This window comes from Melitaea cinxia, chromosome 30, assembly GCF_905220565.1.
Source record: "Melitaea cinxia chromosome 30, ilMelCinx1.1, whole genome shotgun sequence".
Classification (NCBI taxonomy): Eukaryota; Metazoa; Arthropoda; class Insecta; order Lepidoptera; family Nymphalidae; genus Melitaea; species Melitaea cinxia.
The window spans coordinates 3,207,115-3,225,371 of record NC_059423.1 but is presented as its reverse complement, the minus strand read 5'-3'; the positions used below and the strand labels follow the sequence as shown (position 1 = coordinate 3,225,371).

Below are 18,257 nucleotides of genomic sequence, written 5' to 3'. Positions count from 1 at the left end.
CATATTAAAGACAAAATATGACCTACATGACAATACACATATTCATGAACACATACACACACATACAATTATATAATACGATGACACACAATAGTACTGAGCACTTGCGACCAAATCAACGAATGCTGCTAAATTGGTAATGAATATAGACCATATAATTTATCACGTTTGCCATGATCAGACTATAATTTTAAATATCTTGTTGCCCTAAAAGTAAGATTCTTTTATAGAGTTTTTTAAAACTTGATTTGGTTGTTAAATTACGTAGCGGTGGTGGCAAGTTATTCCAACACTTAGTAGCAGCATATTTAAAGCTACCGCGAAAAGCGGCTGTACGGTGCATGGGCAAGCTTAGGGCATACTGAGATGACCTTGTGCAGTGCGTGGTGTTAACGTTGCGTGTCCACTCAAGTTTGTCAACCAGATACGTAGGTACGCCATGCTTAATGACTCCAAATAACACTGTGGCTAAGTGTAATCGCCTACGGTTCTCCATTTTCAAAATGGACGCCTGATTCAGGTAAGAAGTGACATGATCTCGCCGCGGTATGTGGAAGCAGTAGCGTGCACAGGCGTTTTGAACCCTTTGTATGGACTTTTTTGTTCTCTTTAGTAGTCGTGGCCCTATAACGACATCTATGTAATTAAACTTAGAGAGTACTAGTGTCTCACATAGTGCTATGCGCAGCTTTTCATTAAGAGAATCCCTGATGCGATATAAAACTTTAAGCCTATAAAAACAAGTTCGTACTATATTAGACACGTGCGATTCGAATCGCATATTCTCGTCCAACAATAGTCCGAGGTTCCGTACTTCACATACACCCTCAATCCTGCTACCGTTTATTTCGAGAGAAGGGGCTTTGCTCTTCACTAACTGCACTTGGTGACGGGTGCCAACGACTATGTATTTTGTTTTATTTGGGTTCAAAACCAGCGCATTGGATTTCGACCAGTCAAAAATGCGTTCTAGGTCACCGTTAATTAATTTCAATGATTTTTCCAACTCATGTGGCTTGAACGATAGGTAGATTTGTATATCGTCAGCATATATGTGATACCTACAGTTTCGTATAGATTTAATTACGTCTCCCGAATATATGCTGAACAATATGGGTCCAAGTATGGATCCCTGAGGAACTCCTCTAACAAGGGGGCTGCGCTGCGACCAAATCACATTCTCCCTCTCATTTCTAATTTCTACGATTTGATGTCTATCTTGTAAATAGCTTGCGAACCATGAGACAACGGCCTCCTCCAGTCCATAAAATCGTAGTTTTGCTAGAAGCAAGCCTATATTAATGGCATCAAAGGCGCGGGAAAAATCGAGTAATACCATTATGGTTACTTTTCCATCATCTTGGGCGTAAATTACATCATCTAGCACACTCACAAGAGCCGTAGCGGTACTGTGGTGCCTCCTGAATCCCGATTGCAGCTTGGGCAATATGTCTTTACGCTCTAGATAGTCCACTAATTGCCTACAGATAACCTTTTCTAGTATCTTAGAAGTACATGGTAAGATACTTATGGGCCTTAAATCTTTAAACTCTAAAGGGCTAGAAATTTTTGGTATAGGACGCACCACAGCATCACGCCACATACTCGGAAAGATGGAGGACGATATACTCTTGTAATGTATAAGTGTTGCTAGTGTACCCGATATATAATCGAACGATAGAGTCAACATATCTAGCGAGATGTCATCAATACCAATTGCATTAGATCTTAGTTCTCGTATAGCTTGAGTTACATCTCTTACGGTCACAAATTGAAATTTAAATGTAGATGAACCAAATTTGTTTTTATTGAAATAGTCTAAAAGTGAGTCTGCTACGGAATTATCCCCCGGTACATTGAGAAAATGCCTATTCATCCTATCCGGATCACACAAACTAGTGGGCAGTGTATCATTGGTTCGTTTAAAATTAACGTTTTCTTTAATGTGTTTCCACATAGTTCTAAGGTTTCGTACATATGAGCTGACATATGTTTTAAAATATGTGTCTTTTTCAATTTGGATGGCATGACCAACAATCGACTTAAGTTCATGGTAGTACGCCACCATGGCGGGATGCTTAGTTGAGCGGGCTTTGCGATAGGCTTCATCACGACGTTTTATCATTAGACGAATATTATGTGTAATCCATGGGTAACTTTTATGTTTTATAAAGACTAGTTTTTTCGGTGCGAGGTAATCAAAAACTTCTAATAAATTATATGTAAGGTTATTTGCTATTTCATTGACATTCCCCATACTCAATGCGTTCCAATCAATAGATGATATTACAGCATTGAACTGAACTGGATCTATATCTTTGATAGGTCTAAAATATACAGATTTAGGTCGACTTTTAACTTTCGGAATATTTAGCTCACATGCAACCAGCGCATGATCGCTTAGTGAAGGTCTGTGATCAACCCAGACTCGGACCACATTTGCGTCGGTGCAAATGAGATCGAGCAAGGTGTCACTGGTTGAAGTAAAATGTGTTGGCGCAGCAACATGCTGACGAAGGCCAAAGTTAGATAAAAAATCTCCAAGCACTAAAAAACTGTTATCTAGAGAGTTGAGACAATTTATATTGAAATCACCCAATACGCCAACACGCCAACACGCCAACACGCCAACACGCCAACACGCCAACACTCCAACACGCCAACACGCCAATACGCCAATACGCCAATACGCCAATACGCCAATACGCCAATACGCCAATACGCCAATACGCCAATACGCCAATACGCCAATACGCCAATACGCCAATACGCCAATACGCCAATACGCCAATACGCCAATACGCCAATACGCCAATACACCTATACGCCAACCCGCCAACACGCCAACTCACCAATACGCCAACACGCCAACACGCCAACACGCCAACACGCCAACACGCCAACACGCCAACACGCCAATACGCCAATACGCCAATACGCCAATAGGCCAATACGCCAACACGCCAACTCACCAATACGCCAACACGCCAACACGCCAATACGCCAATACGCCAATAGGCTAACACGCCAACAGGCCAACACGCCAACACGCCAACACGCCAACACGCCAACACGCCAACACGCCAACACGCCAACAGGCCAACACGCCAACAGGCCAACACGCCAACAGGCCAACACGCCAACAGGCCAACACGCCAACAGGCCAACAGGCCAACACGCCAACAGGCCAACACGCCAACACGCCAACAGGCCAACACGCCAACAGGCCAACACGCCAACAGGCCAACACGCCAACACGCCAACACGCCAACACGCCAACACGCCAACACGCCAACACGCCAACACGCCAACACGCCAACACGCCAACACGCCAACACGCCAACACGCCAACACGCCAACACGCCAACACGCCAACACGCCAACACGCCAACACGCCAACACGCCAACACGCCAACACGCCAACACGCCAACACGCCAACACGCCAACACGCCAACACGCCAACACGCCAACTCGCCAACACGCCAACACGCCAACACGCCAACACGCCAACACTCCAACACGCCAACACGCCAACACGCCAACACGCATATTAGAATAACGAACCATTACTTTATATTTAATCTGTAGGTAGGTGCATATGTATGTGGTAATATTAATTTAAATAATGGGTCGGGAGGTCTTCGTATTTTTAACCCACTTCCAGAAAAGGAGGAGGTTCTCAATACGACTGTATTTTTTTTATGTATATTACTTCAGAACTTTCGACTGGGTGAACCGATTTCGACATATTTTTTTTTAATCGAAAGGTGGTGTATGTCATTTGGTCCCATTTAAATTTATTTGAGATCTAACAACTACTTTTCGAGTTATATCTCATAATGCGTTTTTACTTGTCGCATTTTTCGTCGACCTACGTTGTATTACTTGTCGATGTAATTGAAGTCGATTTTTTTTTCGTTTGCGAGCAAACACAATTATCTAGTAAAAAGACGCGATAAAATATTTTTTGTTAAATGTCTTGTAGCTGGCTGGTGTTGATATTACAATAATTGTGTTTGCTTTAAATTATGTACATCGACAAGTAATTCAATTTAAGTAGATGAAAAAATTGTCAAGTACGCTATCAAAGACTACTCAAAAAGTAATCAGTCATTAGATCTCGATCAAATTTTAATGAGACCACATGACAAGCATCACCTTTCGAATAAAATAAGAATCATCAACATCGATACACCCAGTAAAAAGTTATTCGGTATAATACAACGTAGGTCGTAAGGTCTACGAAAAAATGTGATTACTGTCTTATGATATATCTGACAAAATAAAAAACTATATTTATACTGTATACAGTATCAAAGATACAGAACTCATAGCTTAGTCAGTACCGTTGATTATAAATTTTCATTTCCAAAAGTGATCTAAAATCATCTAAACTAAGGTATTTAAAATTACATCGTACTATGAAAAAGATTAACTGTCTTTGCCAGTATATCTCTTCTGATTTCCTGCTCAGCAATGTCTCTAGCCATTAGTTCTGCCCGTTCTCGAGCCAGCGCTGCTCTCTTCTCTTTCGCACCAGCCAGAATCGCTTGTCTATAGAAAAATACAGAAAAAAAAATATTTTTTTTTTATATCACTAGTTCGGCAAACAAGCGTACGGCTCACCTGATGGTAAGAGATTACCGTAGCTTATATACGCCTGCAGCTTCAGAAGCATCGCAAGCGCGTTGCCGGCCAAATCCCCAATCCCCCCCAGGAGCTCTGGTCACCTTACTCACCAACAGGAACACAATACTGCTTGAAAGCAGTATTATTTAGCTGTGATCTTCTGCAAGGTCTCTATACCTAGAGCTCGACTGAGGTAGTACCCTACCCTAGTCGAGCTGCTCCATATTTTGAGCTGGAAATTCCTGCTGTGCCCTACCTCAGTTAGTCAATGATACAATAGTGCCAAATCAGTGCATACGCTGGACCGTAGTCCGCCTGTTGGTAAGTGGTAACTTTAGCATAATTATGGAAAATAACAACAAAAGGAACATCACAACGTCCAACATCTATGCTGACCCTACCCCCGTTGTCAACACAACGCATTCCCAGTAATTGTATAAAAAACGAAATCGATACATACCGGCGAAACAAACGCCAAATTTCAATAGTCAAGACCTAAATAAAATAAAGTAATACTGCACAGTTCAAGGGAGTACATATTTACAATTCATAACCAAAGCAATTCTTTACCGAAAAATCGTTTTTAAAATTCAAGATACTTACTTAAAATTTAACATTCATGCTAAAATCTGTATCCACTTTAGACTATTGCAGTCCACTGGATAAAACTAAAACTGAATATGATAATAGACATTGTCTAATGTAAGAAAGATTTGTCTTTTTCAGAAATAGATTTGTCTTTAACGACAAAGGCCAAAAATGTATTCATTACCAGAATCCACCACCATTTTTCTCATCACACACATTTTAATACACTCAAACATACATATGGAACATAGTACGCTCAACTGTTTTTATTCTATCTATGTTGGTTACATTACGGGTAAAACACAACTAGCTAAAAAATATGATGCTTCTGTCTTGGCAAAGTTTGAAACATTTTTAAGAACTAACTTTTCTGCTTCCTTCTCCGCTCTCCATTCTTCTATCCTCTGCAGAAGCCAAGCTTCTCTTTCTTTCTTATTCATCTTTTTCCAATTCTTTGGCTGTTTCGTTAGATTTAATTTTTATGTTTTATTTGGAACAAGGTTTTATTAATATTTTAATTTAGAATAATAGACCCTAATATACAAAAATATAAAAGTTTTGATTTGGGTAAAGAGAGTAAAAAAAAGTTATTATGAAAAATAGTTTTTCATAGAACAATAGTACGATTTCATTTTTTTTATATATTAGCGACAAAAAAATTGTCTAATATATTACAAATTGCTCCGAAAAAATTAAAAAATATTAACAGCAATTGGATTATCACAGCAATTAAATACTTATTAAGATGCACCCACAAAACTTAGTGAAAAAATTTATATTTTTTAGCTGAATTTTTCTTTTGTAAGTCACACTACTGGATTAAAAATAGTCCACTTTTGCAATTTTTTTGAATGAATTTAAAACATTGTTAAAAAAGTTTGTTTTATCGTTTTTTTTTAATAAAAATCAAATTGTTAAAGACGTTTCATATACGTCCTAACACCAAAGATTTTTTCAAACAGTGGCTTGGAAGACGGAGCTCATTTTGAATTCAAATGAGGTAATATATTCACTTTTTATATCATACACGTGACAAAAACCTATAAAGTAATAAAATTGACATAAGCTGATATCTATCTGTACTTAACAAATACTTTTATAATGTTATATATGGTTTTAGGAGTATGTGGCCTTATGTGCCGAATGGTATATTGAAAAAGAAGTGACTCTCAAAAGCTTATATAAAATTTGCTTTTCATATATTTTATAAGGTTGCAAATAAGCTTAAGGTACGCCTGGTGGTAAGCTAATACCGTAGAATATATCGCTTCGGGCTGTAATATTCCACTGCTGGACGTAGGTCTCTTTTCCCATCTAGGAGAAGGATCAGAGCTTAATCCACCTCGCTGCTCTAATGCGGGTTAGCGAATACCGTAGCATATAGACGCCGGCAATATTAGGAGCATCGTTAGCACTTTGCCGAATCTAACCTGTTATTCTCAACCATAGCTACGTTACTGACCACTGAAACAAAACATTACTCGAAAGCAGTACCAAATATTATTTAGCTGTGATCTTATATACAAATGGGGTACTTATCCAGTCGACCTGTTCTAAATTTTGTGCAAGATATTTCAAGATAAGCTTTTGGGTCAGGTATATGTCCTTATTCAGGTTAATTTTGAAGATTTACCTTTTCGAAAGCAGGTATGTCTTCTTTTTCCTTTTTGCCTTTCTTTCCCTTGCCCTTTTTCTTGACTACAACCTGTTCTTCTTCAACTTTTGCAACTTGCTCTTCTATTGAGACATATTTAATACGTTAATTATTTTTTGGTACCGGTCATCATTATTTTTAATCACTTTTTTAGTTTTGCGTTGGTTCAGATTATTCAAATTACTTCAATCACATTTTTAGAAAGTTTTATTTTTTTTTACTGACGTTATAAAAATAGTGAAAAGTAGTGTTGCCTTTATCTCACCCGTTTTTATATTTCTAATATATGTAATACTAACACTTATATCAGAAAGGATAAATTATAATATAAGATCATAATTTTGGGTATGTAAAGAAAATCTTATCTTTAGATCTTGATCTAGCGCGAGCGAGATTATTTGAAGTAAACACTCAACGTCCATTAAAATAAAAAAATAGAATTAATTTTTTATCACAAATAATATACAGTTAATTATACCTGCTGGAAGAGAATCTTCAGACCACTGGAACAACTCACTGCTTGTCTTCTTGACAATTTCTTCAACAGTCTGAGAACAAGTACACATATATAATAAACTAATTTTTTAAGAGTAACTGCGCTCTTTCTTGTCGATTCATCTCAACAAAATCTACATTCCGAATCGGTTGTAACTTTAATTATGGTTAATTAATTGAAAACAAATATAATTTTAATTTGAAAAATGACGATTCAAAAGTACTGTTGAAGCATATTTGAATAAATTAATTTTCGATTTTGATTTTTTGATAATATTTGTAAATGAACAAGCAATGTCTACTGTGAAAAAGTGTGTACAACGAAGGTGATGTTCAATTTACTGGAATTGTTGGTATTTGGACTGGCAACGTAAGTCGAAGTGAAAGTTTTGAATCGTCATTACTTGAAGAATTGCAGTCAAAAGTAAAGCTAAAACTTATGTATCAACTGACCTCTTCAGTTCGTTTTTTTCCCTTCTTCTTTTTGGGTTTTGGTTCTGTGAAAAGAACATTATTTAATTATTTATATTGAAATGTATATAAATTATATAATTTTTACAAAAAAAAAATTATGCGTTTCTCTCTGTAATATACGTTTTTATAGTCAAAGAAATATTAATCTATATCGATTTTATATTAGATAGGTAGATCGTAGATAGATATATAAAACCTTCATTCACAATTCGTCATTCCACATACACAATTAAAAGATTAAAAATAAGAACAAAAGTAACAAATTAATATCACACTCAAATACAGTGTATGAGTGCTGCAGAATCGCAAAAAGGTATGTAACTCAGTATTAAAAGATTAATCCTATATATTGCAATGAAATTAAATTTTATTGTAACATTAGAATTAATAAACACGAGTAATAAATACAAGAAACGTCAGTCTTTCAAGAAATAATGACAATAAAAATTTTATATCACCTAATGAATATGTAAAAAAAGTTATTTGTATTCGTTTTTGATACGATTTACTGACTAATGCATGTAGGTTAGTTACGAGTTGCTATTGGAAGCAGAGTATTGATTTAATAAAATCGTATCGTCCTTGATACAAATTTAAACCCGAGTTTTTTACTTTTTCCTACATAATATACATTTCAAATAATGTTTCATGTAACCTGGATACCTTTTTATATTTTTTTGTGAAAATATTTACAAATTTTAACTAATTTTTGTCTGATATCTACGTTTCAATTTTTCGCTTATTGTATCATCACTTCAGTCTATAGCAGTCCACTGCTGGACATAGGCCTTGTTGCCCATAGTCACCACGGTGGCAGGCGGGTTGGTATTTATTGTATATCATATGATAAATGAATACACAATGTGTCAGTGAATGAATGAATGATCATTAATTAATTAATGAGAGGTACCAAGTAATAATTAACGAATAAAGTAATTAATGAAGAAGATATTCTGATTCTAACTAGTTTAGTTGCCTAAGCATTCGTTAAAAAGTAGGATAGTCTAATAATTGGTTACACGTACGACGCGTTGGAATAGTGGTCACATTTCTGGCTGGTGCGTGTCATGACGAACATTTTTACAGACCATACAGGTGAGCCATGATTGTGCATCTGTATTATGTGTGCGATACAGGATTAAATCGTTATGGGAACCATTGATTGAGGTGTTTATATAAAAAATAATGATTGCATTCTATAATTAAAAATGATTTCGACTGCACCAAAGTGAATAATAACGCTTTTTTTGTAGTTTTCTTAATTGTGAAGACAAGGTATGAAAGAAAAAACTACAAATAAAAAAAATATATATAATGTAGTTATAAAAGCTAATATGAAATAAATAGTATGTACCTTCAATAACAGGTGGCAATGATTCAAAAGAGGCACTGGTGTAAGAAGTATCTGTGTACTGGACTTCTTCTGGTTCAGGCTCGAAATCAGTAGTAGCCAGGAGCAGTTCATCTTGGGCATCAGCATCTTAAGATTAGAATATTGATAGTATGTTATAATTGCAAACAAGCGTATGTTCTGACAGATGGTAAGCGGTTACCCTAGCCAGTGGACGCCTGAAAATCCTTAATTATTTGTTAATAGTAAAACAACATTTCCACAAGAGCTCTCACTGTCTCATGTCTTCATGACCACAAAAACAGAACACTACTTTTTTTGTAAAACTAGGTCGGCAAACAGGCGCACGGCTCACCTAATTACCATCTCCCTCACGCCTGCAACACCAGAAGCATCGCAATGCCGTTGCCGACCATGAACACAACACTGCTTGAAAGCAGTATTATTTAGCTGTGATCTTATGTAAGGACGAGGTATACCTAATCCCAGTCGGGCTGCTAACAACGCATACATATATCAACTGACTCTATTATTTTAATGAATTTTTGTTGTACTATGCAGCAAACTAACACCAATTGTTTAGCCCGTTGGCGCAGTTTGCAGTGACACCCTAACTTCCCATTGAGTCTGGGTGTGATATCTGCATTGTAAGCTGTAAGTATTATTTATGTGTTTATCGAAAAAAAAAATGTAGTTAGGTATATCATCTGGCTGCTACCGATAACACAAGAATTCAGTAGTTTACCTTAAAACAGACGATACTGTGTGTATTTTATAGATATTTATTTATTTTATGAAAGGACACGGAATAATCCCTATTAATATTAAAATATGAATGTATGTTTGTTTGTTACGCTTTCACGCAAAAACTACTTAACCGATCATTATGAAACTTTGTACACATTCGAGATAATTTTTATTAAAAAAAAAACCACGGCTAAAAGCTACTATTACATACACGACGATTTTTGCATATTTTATAAGTCAATCGACTGTTACCTGAAATATAGGCATTAAGTCGCCTACCTCACAGACGGACGACCGTGTGTGTACGTATGTTCAAAATATTATGACATATTTGTTACCTGGCGGTTCGCTGTTTTCATCCTGAAATTGTAAATTATGTTATTTTTTTTAAAACTTGAGTTATATTAAGTTGTTTTGTTTCCAATCAAAAAAAGCTTAAAACCTACTTTTTTCTTTTTATCCTTTTTAGCCATATTTTATATATCAGTAATCAAAAATTAAAATGTAAATATTTATGAATAAATATAATAATAATACATACAAATGACAATAAACAATAATGGCGTTAAGTTGAAGTTTCGTAATGTCAGCTTGTATCTTTGTTTGCGTAATATATTTGAAGTAAGGAGGTAACGTTATTTTTTATGTTACAATGAACTGCAACATCTCAGTCATATTGTAACGATCTTTATTTTTTAAACACTTTTTATTAGCTTCATCTGTATGTTTGTATGTTTGTAATCGACTTCCTTGGACTTCATTTTAACCCACTTCAAACGTTCAAATTTAGACTTGTCGAGGACCGATGACAATACACTAACTTGATAAGATTTTCTACTTTTTAGTTTGATTTATTTATAAAAGGGTGTTTTTTCAAAATAATATTAAATTTCAATCGACTTTCAGTATGATATTCTCAATTCGAATGTATTTTTTTTACGTATGTGACCTCAGAACTTTTAAATGAGTGAACCGATTCCGATGAGTTTTTTTCAATTGAAAGGTGGTGCGTCATGTGGTCCCATTTAAATTTAAATGGGTTTTGACAAGTAATTTTTGAGTTATATCTAATAATGTGTATGTATTACTACTATTTTTTCTATTTTTTCGGACCGTTGTTACCGTTGTTACCGTATAGCTTTTTACTGGGTGTAAAATTTTGATGATTCATATTTTAATCAAGATCTGATGACTATTTTTTGAGTAATCTTTGATCATGCGTATTTACTTGACTATTTGTAAGTTTTCTTACGTTATTACTTGTCGATGTAATTGAAACTGTTTTTTTTTTTTTCGTTTGCGAGCAAACACAGTTATTTTTTGTTTTATACGATTAGGTCAGCAAACAAGTGTACGGCTCACTTGATGGTAAGCGGTTACCGTAGTATATAGACGCCGGCAGTACCAAAAGCATCGCAAATGTATTGCCGACTCTATCCTTGACACACCCCAGTAGATCTGGCCATTTTACTCACCACAAGAATACAACCATGGTCATGAGAAAGAGTTTTATATAGTCAGGTAAACAGTGCAAGAAGTGCTATTACTTCACCATAGCTGTCGTCTAACTAAATATTATTAAACAAATAGCCCAGACTGTAAAATTCAGGAGAAAAAATTGTACTTTATTTTGACTTTTTTTTACGTACTATGTCCAGCAGTGGACTGCAATAGGCTGAAGTGAAGTGATATGAAGTAAAATTGTCTCAGAGCGCTACCAAAAATCATCCACGCATATCTATATCATTACATAGTATAAAATAAAGTCGCTTACTACGCAACGGATTTTGATACGGTTTTCTTTAGTAAATAAAGTGATTCCAGAGAGAGGTTTATATGTATATACATGCATAATATAGTAGAGGAACGCTGACAGTTTTAAAGATTTTTAATGTGCTGTCGTAAATAAACACATTTTTGGCGCATATAATTATTATATTATATTATATTTTTTTATATTTTATATTTAGTATCAGCATTGCATTGCATCCGTGTGAAACCGGAGCGAGTTGCTAGTCACATAATAAATATCATCATAATCCTTTTATTGACATATCTTATTTTTGCGACGCGTAAACTCTACTGGGCATGTGTGTCCGAAAACAGACAAAACACAAACACAATGCCAATACCACTACAAACATCTATACGACCGTTACACAAATAAATAATAAATAAATAAATATCTACACAATACACACACGGTCGTCTGTTCCTAAAGTAAGCAACTTAATGATTGTCTTATAGGTAACAGCCGACTGGTATAGCTACATTATTTTTTTTCGATAAACATACTTATAAATAATACGTATATAAATAAATATATATATATTACACCCAGATTCGGGCTGGGAATCGAACCCATAACCCCCGGAGCAGAAAGCAGGGTCACTACGAACTGCGCCAACGGGCTAGCCAACAAATACGAGTACATACTAATCGAGTATACTAAACGAACCTGAGACTGAACTGATACTCTGGATAAATCGTTTGACCTTAACTTATAACCTTAATATACGGAGTTATGAGAGGCTATAAGATCTATAAGTATTTGATCAGCATTTCTCCGTGTTTATATGAGATTTGTGATATTTTTTTCCATATGGAACCATTAATACATCGTTATGGAAAAAAAAGAAACAAAATTCTTGTAAATATTTAATAACCTTCGTCAAATATAATCAAATTATTTCTCTTTACAATAAAATTAGTACAAATGTTGCAAGTTAAAACTAAGACGCCGATGCGCGTCCTCATTGTCACATGATAAGCAAAAAATACTATAAAGTGCATAGTAATCAATGAGAATTGCAACATGCGATAGATATACTTAAACTCAACGATACGACGACGACACGACATGAATAATAATACCGATCTTAGCCAATATAGTGTCACTATAATATATATTATTATATATATAGTAAATAACTTTTTGAAGTAAAACTTCTTTAAGCACAGTTGACTTGGGGAGTATGCTGGTGAATGCGTGACGGGAGCGTTATAAAAATTGTGATCTGGTGGGGCGAACGGAAGTTGAGAGGGAGTTATAAGTTGGTGAAGATAGAAAGAGAGAGAGAGTTACGTTTTTACGAAGTGTTACTTCATTCGTGTGGTCTAAAGCACACTGGTCTTTTATTTATATATGTATCATGTGTATATCATCATTAATCATAACATCATGTTGCACATTTTAAAATATAATTATAAAAAAAAAAATAAACAAATAAATATTTAAAAATATAAAAATTGTAATCTTCCAGTGACAAGTTAAAGCCCAGGCCGACCGTAATTAGGCCAGGTAATATCCAGGCTAAGGAACCTCCTCACAATGCGGGCCGCTTCAAGCAACACTGCCTTTTAAATCCGACCCTTGATCCAACAGTCAAGCGAGAGTGTGTTAATGTGTTGCCCAAAACTTCGCTACTAGTCCGTTGACCAGCACAACAATAGGACCAATCACTGTTGAGTCTATATTCACTTTTTATTGATATATTTATGATGTCAAATTATGTTAAATTGAATAATATTATTGTATGAAACGTCATTTAAAAGTCGTTGAATATAAATATCACTTAAGAACAGTAGTGTATTGTATCGGCAATTGTTATAGAATTGCTAAGTTCGAGTTAAGGCTTGGGCGAGGTTAGATGCAGACTCAGTTATTAATAAAACATAAATAACATACAGTTAAATGAACGATTTTTGTGATTAATATAATTAATAAATAACCCTATTTGGATATTTTGGTAAGTTTTTTTTTAGTGTTTTTATAAAATAATATATAATAAGATTATGTATTATGTATGTATGCATTTATATAGGAATTCTGTATAAGAATATCTGTATCAGCATGTAAATTATATGTATATAACTGCACCAACTACCCTGTCTCGACCTTATAGTAAAATTTATCCTTCCTTTACTTGGGTCTTCTGGAAGAAATGGCTACATATGTAGCTATAAGTCCGCCCATTGTACTTCACATTCTGTAACTGTCCTTAAATGTGTTTGATGTTTAAAGTGTGATTGTGGCGTTCACTATAAGTAAATATAAATAAATAAATAAATAAAGTTGCGATATTTTTTATATATTTGACATACGTCATTTATTTAATTATGTAAGTTGCAATATTATCTATAATAATATTTGGGACTAGCTGTGCCCGCGACTTCGTTTGCGTGAAATTTAACAGAAAAGTTATTGTCAGTTTGCAGTAATGAAATAAATAACTTTCTAAATTAAAAGGACGCCACGTTGGCGCAACGGTCAGAGCACTGGTCTGTAGCTGTTGCGCTGGCGGTTGCGGGTTCGATCCCCGTACTTGACAAACACAGAATAATACATATTTTTGCCGTGGTCTGGGTGTTTGTGCAGTCCTTGTGGGTCTCCCCACTGTGCCTCGGAGAGCACGTTAAGCCGTCGGTCCTGGTTGTTATCATGTACACCTGATTGTGATCGTTACTCATAGTAGGGAATATATCCGAAAACCCGCATTGAAGCAGCGCGTGGCGGATTAAGCTCTGATCCTTCTCCGACATGGGGAAAGAGGCTTATGCCCCACAGTGGTATATTTCAGGCTGAAGCGTAAATTAAAAGTATCCTAAGTAACTTCTTACTATTTGAGCTATCTGCCAGTGAAAGTCCCGTTAAAATTGGTTCAGCCGTTTCAGAGATTAGGCGGAACAAGCAGACAGACAGACAGACAGACAAAAATTGTAACAAATGTTATTTTGGTATATGTATCGTGTATACATTTTGTAAAAAGCGGTTTTTTTAATATTACAAACAGACACTCCAATTTTATTTATTCGTATAGATAAGTCAGTACTAAGCAATATTTTTTCTTTATGTAGTCATCACAGATGACTCCTGGCCTTAACAAGTTCGCACCGAAAATGGCGCGACTCATGTGTGTTGCTGTAGTCACCACGCTGGACAGGCAGGTAGGAGACCGCAGGGCTGGCTTTGTCACATCGAAGACGCTGCTGCCCGTCTTCGGCCTGTATATTTCAAAGCCAGCAGTTGGATGGTTATCCCGCCATCGGTCGGTTTTACGTAGTAATTACGTAACATTTTTGTTTTAATATCAAATTCATTTTACTGTCTTTGCTTTGCAAGTAATGAAATATATTTTTCTTAAATTGTTATTATATCAGTGAACTTTGATATTTAGTTATTACTTGTCTGTTATCGTCTGTAGCAAACTGGCTCTGGAAGTATGGAAATTTTTTAATAAAAACATTAGTAATATATTCATAAATATGCATATTAGCGGCTGCTACCAAAATATAGGTAGGTTTTTTATGCATTAATCACGTCAAATTTGTATTAACATCAATTTAAATCAATTTTTTTGTTGTTATGTTGTTGGCATTGCCGGTAACATACCATTATTATCTCACAATTTATAATTATTTACATCTAATGTTAGTGAATTTAAGTCTTTGTTTATTATTTATTAGCTGTGCCCGCGACTTCGTCCACATGGAGTTAAAAAAATATTGTTCAGTTCGCAGAGTTAGAAACTAAATAAATTTCTAAAATAAAAGTAGCCTAAGTTACTCCTTATTACATCAGATATCTTTCAATGAAAGTCCCGTCATCGGTCGGTCAATCGGTCCAACCATTTCAGAGATTAGCCGAAACAAAAATACAGACAGACAGACAGAGAGAATTTGTAAAAAAAAATGTTATTTTGGTATATGTACCTACAGTGCATCCATATGCATTTAGTAAAAAGCGGTTATTTTAATATTACAAACAGACACCCCAATTTTATTTATTTGTATAGATGTCTGCAGTTTGTTGTCTCAGATTAGTCCGTTGGCAAAGTTTACAGTTACCCTGCTATTTGTTATGGGGTTGGGGGTTCCATTGCCTCTCGGAGTTTTGGTGATTTTTTTTACATATGTTTAAAAACATTAATAAAATATTCATGTACCTGTATCAGTCCTCACTTAGTATTTTAAGCTTTCATTTTATCCGTTATTCGGTTATGAAATTAGAAGAAACATACTTGCAAATAATATTAGCCATTATAACTGTTTGGGCCATTTTCGCTGTTTCCTTCCGGTTGGCGGAAATGCTTATGACGTACGAGGAAGCACGACCCTTGTTGTTGTCTATGCTCGTGCGCGCATCGGCCGTGCCCTTTAATCGACCGATATTTTGCGACGTGGGCGGACGTAATCTGTTTTTATAATAACCGCTAAGGTGTGACCATAAGTTCGCGTGTGACCTTAGTACGGCTGCTGAATTATTTTTAACGCTGCAGCAGAGTTTAGCACTGGTGCACCCGATCCTTGTGAATTCCCAGACGCCTGCAACGCGCGGGGAAGAAGATACACAGGTGAGTCCTTTCCCTTTTGCGTTAGGGCATTGATGCCGACGGTGGGATCGGGGAAAGTGGCCTTTATTTGAACTGCGTACCGAGGGCGCGTGAGCCACCCTTATCTTCCTTGAAACTGCTAACGAGGGCGGTGAATGCGATTGGCGCAGACAATAACTTTATATCAAACAATTACCTCTTAAAGAAAAATATTTTCGACCTCTAATCAAATTGATTGGTTGCACAACTTTTTCGTTATATTGTTCCCACTTTGCATAAAACATTCTCTCATAGCCGACCTGGCGAACTTTGTACCGGTATATTGTTATTTTTTTTCAATAAAAATATCGTGTTCATTGATCAAAATAAATAAATATGGTCAAAATATTGCATATTTTGAAGTTATACTTCTTTTGGCTTGTTAGGGAAAAATTATGGGAGAAAATGTTTACGATTCGCGCACATCGTACAGGTAGGGGACAGCTGGAATTTCCTGCTCAAAATATGGAGCAGCCCGACTGGGGTAGTACCTCGACCTTACAGAAGACCACAGCAAAATAATACGGTTTTCAAGCAGTATTGTGTTCCTGTTGGTGAGTAAGGTGACCAGAGCTCCTGGGGGGGGGGGGGGGATTGGGGATTGGGTCAGCAGCGCGCTTGCGATGCTTCTGGTGTTAGGCGTCTATAAGCTACGGTAATCGCTTACCATCAGGTGAGCCGTACGCTTGTTTGCCGACCTAGTGACATAAAAAAAAAAACATCGTCACAAAAAACCGACACCCTGAAGTTAGCTAGTCAACGAATATGAAGTCAGCAACGTGAAGCTAGCTAGCCAATGAAGTATAACTTTTTAAGTGCGTACATAAGTCCACACACACTTTTTCTAGGACAACAAATGTATCTAATAAAATACGCAAACGACCATGGCATAAATGTATATTTAAAAAAATTACATTATTATGTATTTTTTTTGTGTGCAATATATGTATAATTTTTGTAATAACCTTGCTCATATTATGCTAATATTTATAAATTTATATGAGTATATTATACGTGAACACAAAAAAGCCGATTCCAATTACATCGACATAAAGAATAATAAACATAAAAGTATACAGTTGACAAAAAAAAAAAACGGAGGACGTTTTCAAATCATTTTTGTAATTGGTTAAAAAGCGGATTTTTTAAAGAACCTATTAATCTTCTAGAAGACTCTAGATATTGGGAGATAATTTCTGTATTACGAGTAACGATCGCTATCAGGTATATATGATAACAACCAGGATCGACGGCTTTACAATATCTCTGAGGCGCGGTCTGAAGACACATATGGCCATACATATACACACCTAAACCAGAGACAAAAAAGGTATATATATAAAATAAAAAAATAAAATAGTTTGTTTTACTGAAATTATGTAGTTTACATTATCAAGAAACCCTGCGACCCGTGCTAGCTTAAAAAAGCTCTGTTACAGGCCACAGTGTCTTCCCCATAAATTAGTTTATTGTTACATAATCAGACTTTGCGTTCAGATAGCGAAAACGTAAATAATACTAGTCTGTATACAAAGATGACAACACAATAATGAAACAAGAATTATAAATATAAAATTTGGAAAAAAAAATATAAGAAAGGTTGACTATTATTAAAGTATGGAAATATTTACCATCAAAACAAATTTGTTTTTAAAAATAATATTTTTTTTAAATTAATATTGACGAATTTCCATTAATTAATATATTTATATTACTATATTACTGATTATAACATTAGTAATATCAATACATATAATAAAATGGTAGGAAAGTCAAAACTGTACATTATTTTAATTTTTTAAATATACTTGGGGTGTAATCTACAATCGACACCGAAGTCAAAAATATCGTTTTTAGAATTTTTGTCCGTTTGTCTGTATGTATGTCCGAGATAAACTCAAAAAGTACTGCATGGATTTACTTCAAATTTGCCACGAATATCATTAA

At 35.4% G+C, this 18,257-nt stretch overlaps 1 protein-coding gene and 1 long non-coding RNA gene across 2 annotated transcripts in view; one reads left to right on the top strand and one right to left on the bottom strand.

Annotated features, from left to right (window-relative positions):
* Window positions 1-10,412, bottom strand: part of LOC123668276 (dynein axonemal intermediate chain 7-like) — a 60,764-nt gene extending 50,352 nt beyond the window's left edge. The window contains exons 1-8 of the mRNA XM_045602040.1: window positions 10,386-10,412; window positions 10,278-10,299; window positions 9,196-9,321; window positions 7,821-7,864; window positions 7,351-7,420; window positions 6,852-6,955; window positions 5,585-5,676; window positions 4,422-4,555 (exon numbers count right to left, since the gene is read on the bottom strand). Coding sequence (XP_045457996.1) covers window positions 4,422-4,555; window positions 5,585-5,676; window positions 6,852-6,955; window positions 7,351-7,420; window positions 7,821-7,864; window positions 9,196-9,321; window positions 10,278-10,299; window positions 10,386-10,412 — 619 coding nt within the window. The remainder of the gene's footprint in view (window positions 1-4,421; window positions 4,556-5,584; window positions 5,677-6,851; window positions 6,956-7,350; window positions 7,421-7,820; window positions 7,865-9,195; window positions 9,322-10,277; window positions 10,300-10,385) is intronic.
* LOC123668277 lies at window positions 1,805-14,181 on the top strand. Its single transcript, XR_006745553.1, has 3 exons — window positions 1,805-1,816; window positions 6,668-6,671; window positions 14,100-14,181. It is a non-coding gene; the product is annotated as an uncharacterized LOC123668277 (long non-coding RNA).
* The last annotated feature ends 4,076 nt before the right edge of the window (window positions 14,182-18,257 follow it).